Genomic DNA, 6,000 nt, shown 5'->3' on the forward strand with positions numbered 1-6,000 from the left:
GTGAAGTGACAGAAAAACACAGCCTCCCATCTGGACTGGTCCCATCCATCTGGTGATTAGGGCAGGGCACAGTGCAACCATATGGCCATGATCAAGAACCCACTAATATCATCCAGAGCTAACTGGGAAATGCAATAGCCTACTTAGTCTCCTAAGGATGATAAATGTCTCTCATTCTGTTTCTCCTCCCCACTGGACATTGTAGATTTGTCTTTTTGCCTGCACAGATGAACCTCTAGTTAGAATCACAGAATGTGTGGAATTGGAAGGGACTCACAAGGAATATTGAGTCCAACTCCTGGCCTTGCACAGGACCATCCTCCAGAGTTGCTCCATGTGCCCAAGAACATCGTCCAAATTTTTCTTGAGCTCCCTCAGACTCAGTGGTGCAACGACGGCCCTGGGGAACCTATTTCACCCTCTGGGTGAAAAACTTTTCCTAATACCAAACCTAAACCTCCCATGACACAACTTCAGGACATTCAGTCCTGTCACTGGTCAGACAGAGCAGAGAACAGTGTCTGCTCCTCCTCTTCTCCTCACAAGGAAGTTGTGACTGCCATGAGGTGTCCCCTGACTCTCCTCTTCTCCAGGCTGAACAAGCCAAGTGCCCTCAGACACTCTTCGCACTGCTTCCCCTCGAGACCCTTCACCATCTTCATTGCTCTGTTTTGGACACTCTCTAATAGTTTCATATTTTTGTTATGTTGTGGTGACCAAAACTGCCCTCAGCACTCGAGGTGAGGCTGGCCCAGTGGAGAGCAGAGCAGGACAATCCACTCCCTTTCCCAGGTGGCAAAGCTGAGCCTGATGCCCTCAGGACACGCTTGTCTCTGCTGGCTGGAATACCAGTGATACACATCAAAACAATGAATTTTGCTCCTGGAACTGTCCATGAAAGAATATAAAAAACCTGCAAACCTGACCTTTGTACTCAGAGTCCTCCAGAAAGGTTTATGCTGTCATAGGAACTCTGAAACCTGAGGCCAAAGTCCTGACACAGTGCACTGGTGCAACCCAGCAGCTGAAGATTAGAGATGCAACTCCAGCAGTGATGCAGGAAGAGAGGAACACTGAGAGCTCTGTTATCTGGCTTGCTTTTACATATTAATAGAATGGGAAGAGCCTACTTGTCTTGCAGCAAACAGGAAGAAAAAGAAGGCAGAACTTCACAACTCCTTGAAGGGGCACCACTGTTGCCACCTACACAGTTGTAATAGTCCCTGCCCCACTGATCTATTGAGACAGCTTTTCAGAATACTAATTTCTTAGCTGCCAAGTTCCTAAAAGCCAGGTCAATAACACCCAGTGGATCACAGCACAAATATTACATGTGCTGAGAAACCCTTCTTGAAGTTTTGATCCTCAGAAACAGAAAACAGGTCCCAACATAACACTTAAGCTGTTTAGATTGAAGGATTGGGCCTCAGGGGGTATAAAAGTGGGGTTTAATTGACATAAGACTGCAGAAGCATTTTCATGTTTTCGCTTGTCTACTATAACAAATCCCCCTTGCTTAGCAGTAAGGACTGTGGCCAGGTCCTGTGTAAGGATATTTTTAGAGGTTAGATCTGTAGCCAAAAGCCATCCTAATTCACTTGTGCCAACCTTCCCTCCAAGGTAATATTCGGGAAATAGGAGAGCACAACTGCTGGAATGGCTCTGTGTTTTGGGAGACACTATCTTATGAATGAGATATGCAACTGGAAGATGTTTTTTGACTGCTAGCCAAAAGTGATGGCCTGAAACTGTGGGGAGCCTCCTCACAAAGTGCTCATCAGTAGAAATAATTATATGGAGAAATTGACAATCAAGATTCTTTAATATTTTTAAAGCATTTTTACAACTCTGATATAGCACAAAAACCACAGGACTTCTCAAGAACTCTCAAATAATGACCTACAGCAACATAATAGAACAGGGAGATACTTGGTCAGAATTTGAGCATAATCTGCAATGCTATATCAACACATGTGTGAGCAAGACTTGTCTTTTTTCCTGAAGCTGTTAAATTTCTTTTGCTTTCAATACCTGGGTGCTGCCTTTCAAGCTGTGCATGGAGCCCTCTTCTGGAGAAATTTGAACAAATAAAAGCTTAAGAATGCAGCAGTGTGGGCTCTGCATTAGGGGAAAGAGTTTGAGGACTAATTTTCTCTATTCACTCTAATGACAAGCTTGGAAAATCTACATTTCTCCAATTCTCTTAGTTGCAACACAATGAAATGTGAGTTATTGTTAAAATTATCAAAAATATGGGGGTTTTCCTCATCTTGTAAACCTTTCTTACAAAATTTTGAGTCATCTCTCTGCATGAAACACATAACATAGAAAAGGAAGCCTATGAACAACTTTTGTCTTAAATATTTTGTATTTAGGTTTTAGAAAATCTCCTTTGGGGAAACATAAAACATACAGATTTTTAAATCTATATCAGATCAGAATATGCATTTACTATTTACTGTACTCTGTACAGTAAAGTGCATAAGCTACCAGAGTACATTTGGTTTTTATTGTCAGCATCAGATCAATAAAGCTGTATATTATAGTTATGCTTTGGAATTTTAAAGGTGATTCTGAATTAAAGGATTACTTGAAACATCTTTCTCAGTTATTCCAGCTAACGCTCAGTTTTCCTCTTGGTGAAAACAGAGCAGTTGGTAGTAGTGTAAACTAAATCTTTGCAAATGGAAAAATTAATTTATTGCCCACCTGTTTACAACAGTTTTTGCATACATAATGGGCTGCTTTGATATGAAAAAGTAATTCTCCATCTTCATCCCTTTAATGCCTCAAATGGCAAATATTTTGTACTTTAAAAATGCTGTTGAATTAGAGGCAGACCAAGAAAACAAAAAACCTAAGTTACTAAAGCAAACAACCCAAGTTTTTTCACTAAAAATAAACCTTCTGCAGTTCACGTTCCTATTGACATAGAAGAACTTCCTCAAACTTTTTTCTCTACGCTGTAAACTTTCCTAGCATTACTTTGAAACTAAGTTATCCACATCTTCTGCTTCCACAAAAAAGATTACTAGATTGCTTCTGCTTAGAAAGAATTCGATCAGACTTGGTCCTTTCTGTGTCCACGAGCATTGCGTCATATGAGACATTCTTGCTACTCCTAAGGGAGAAAAAAAGAAAACTTGCAGAAAAAGATCCCCAAATGTGTTACAACCACTACACAAAGCAGATGGCTGCATTTGTTTAATATGTTGTTTCTCACATTCTTCTGTTTACTTTTCCTGTCACACAAAAGCTGTGCATGTGGGGTGTCAAAGAGAAAAGCCAAACAGCGTTTCAGTAAATCCCATTTCTTTCCCCAGCGTGGCACCCACTCCAATTCATACTTTAAACAGCCAATACTCAACAACCTAGACCTGAAGACAGAATTACATACACTTCCATATTACAGTCTGATTCATTCCCCAATTCATTAACTCTTAGACACAATCTAGAAAGTAAACTTGGAGATGCATTAGTTCACATGGTGGAGCGAGACATGGCCAAATAGAGCTGCACATGCTGATAAAGAAGGTGGAGTGCAATTTGAGCACTTAAGCTAGAAGCAAGGCTAAAGCACCACAAGCTCAGCCCTGTAGTACAGCAGAACTCAGCCCAGCCTGGGAAGAAACTCTGAAGTATCACTGAAAGTAGTCAATAAAGTGCACAGGTGTTTTCAGAGTCAGGTGACTTCACCGTGTCAGATTTTAAGTAGTCATTAATGTTAAAAAAATGCCAGCTATGTTTAGCAGGCCCTAGAAGTCCATCTTCTTGTATCACATACATATTGCTTTCCTACAAGCAACCGCTAAAGAAAACCCAAATTCAAGCTGATTAATTCAGCCGTGTCTTAGAGAGGCAGTACCAAAAAAAAAAAAAAAAAAAAAGACTGAAAACAGAGAGAAAGCCAAGCAAAGTAGATAGGAGGTCTCAAAGCCAAGATGAGAGAGCACCAGTTCAGTACAGCCACAGGTTCCCTTTCCACTGCCTGTGCCCTCTCCCCCAGCCCCCCCTGCTCCCTGAGCATTGCCTCCCACTGCCTGCCCAGCTGCCAGCCCGGGCTGGATCTCAGCCCACTTGTGACAGCTTCTCGTCCCCAGGAGCCCTCTGGGTTTCCCCAGCCCACGGGACAGTGTTCAGCCCCCCCTAAGCAGCAGCTTGGCCACTGTCCTGAGGCAGTCCCGGCAGAGCCAGAGGCTGCTCTCGGACACTGCCAGGGAGCCCCAGCCCGGGCTGGCAGAGTGGCCCTGCCAGGAACTCTCCATGTGGCACCAGCACACGCTGCTCGGCACCAAACCCATGGCCCAAGGCAGCTGCTTTCATTTGTTCCACAGCCCGGAGCAGGATTGTCATCCCGAACCCACCCAAATGCCTTTGTGCTTGCTCACTGCCGATGTCCAGCCACCCAGACTCCTGCTGTCCCACAGCTCCAGCCGCCCACGTCCCTGCGCTGGCTCCTGCTCAGGTGAAACCAGGACCTGAACGTCCTAACCTTGATCCACAGCATGTGTGCATTCTGCTCACCCTACCGCCTCTCCTCGCACACCGTGGAGCTGCTCTCAGCAATAAAGCTCTCCCAATGGTGATCCCTCACCGTTTTATTCCTTACTGCCCTGTTTGGGATTAGCAGACCTAATGCCTGCTGGAGATTGCGGCTACACAAACACGGGGCTCAAGCTCAGGATCCTGAGCACTTGTTTGACACTAAACCCCACCAGCCTTCTAAGGGTTAACAAAACCACTCGATCGCAAGTCAAAAAGGAATTAACTTTCACCCCTGCTCAGTGCGGAGGATCTCAGCCCACTGCCACTAAACGCAAGTTTACAGAGCTCCTAAAACAAAAGGAGGAAGAATGCACTTTAGGTGGACAACAACAAAGGATTTCCGAAGCTGCTCTGAGCTGCCCAAAGTGAGCCCCGTAACAGCAGCGAGAGGGAAAGAGTGACCGGGAGGTGCTGAGAAGTGAAAAGCAGCGAGTCCCTGTGCTTTGACAGGCAGCAGCAGCGGAGCTTCAGCAGCTCCGTGTTTTTAAGGCTGGGTGTTTTTTCCTCTGCTCTCTGGCAGAGGGGGATCTATTACATTTAATAAGAGAAAGGCTACATAGCAAGTCACTAACGGAGTATTACACATCTATCAGGAGAGTACGAGGAAGGGAGCCTTTTGCAAGGTCTGGTTTTATTTTGCCTCCATGTTCCCCCCCTCCATTCTTTTATTTTTAAAAAAGGCAATAAATAACGTGAGCTGCCTGTAACAGCCTATAAACCTACTACCCAGCACAAGCCACAGAGGAAAGAGGCAAATCAAAGTTGCAGCATTTGATATGACAGAAAATATTGCCGCTGCAGCTGCAACCAAGACACTTGAAAGATTCCCCGCACCACCCTTCCTGAAGGGAAACAAAAAAATGCTATATATCACCCAGCAAATTGGTTGTAATTGTAAATCAGGGAACTATGAGATCCTACATTCCTAGCAACTGGCTTAGAGCAGAGATCCTGCATCTTTAAACAGTAATTCAAGCAGTGTATAATTACTCGGAAATCAGAGCTGAATTTCAAATACTTTCAAATCCAAAACACACAAAAGCTGAAAGATGAAAGAAGGCAAGGAAAAAACACACATTTCTTACCTGGGACAGCAGAAAAGACAGAGTAAGTTGAGTTTTGTGCTGCATTTTGCCAGACTAGAAGGTACCAGAGGCTTTTTCATTCATGCACTCGGCTGCACTGAGCATATTTTCACTGTGAAACAGCCTTTGAGAAGAGACTCTGCCTTGAGAGCCAGCCAACTTCCCAAATAGATCAGCAGCATCATCACTAAAGCATTGGATAGAGTCTGATGACCAGAACCAATGGCTTTACAAGGATGATTTCTTCACAAAGCATCCCCATTTTGCATCACACATATTGGGCAAGCACCTCTACAAACACAGCACCTTTAGAAAGCATTTTGCTTTGGTGTATTTCTGTGTTTAGTTTCAGTCTAACATCATGCTTTAC

General features: G+C 44.0%; 1 protein-coding gene across 2 annotated transcripts in view; it reads right to left on the minus strand.

The window, feature by feature from the left end:
• The window catches only part of CDH13 (cadherin 13), a 428,229-nt gene extending 422,434 nt beyond the window's left edge, over positions 1-5,795 (minus strand). The window contains exon 1 of one of the 2 annotated variants that reach the window (XM_014257138.2): positions 5,631-5,794. In XM_014257138.2, coding sequence (XP_014112613.1) covers positions 5,631-5,675 — 45 coding nt within the window. In that variant the 5' untranslated portion in view covers positions 5,676-5,794. Of the gene's footprint in view, positions 1-5,630 lie in introns of both variants that reach the window. The other variant, XM_005528228.3, reaches the window with a different exon arrangement.
• Positions 5,796-6,000: the final 205 nt, after the last annotated feature.

This window comes from Pseudopodoces humilis, chromosome 14, assembly GCF_049639895.1.
Source record: "Pseudopodoces humilis isolate 2021_Gansu_Grassland_sample_001 chromosome 14, ASM4963989v1, whole genome shotgun sequence".
NCBI lineage: Eukaryota > Metazoa > Chordata > Aves > Passeriformes > Paridae > Pseudopodoces > Pseudopodoces humilis.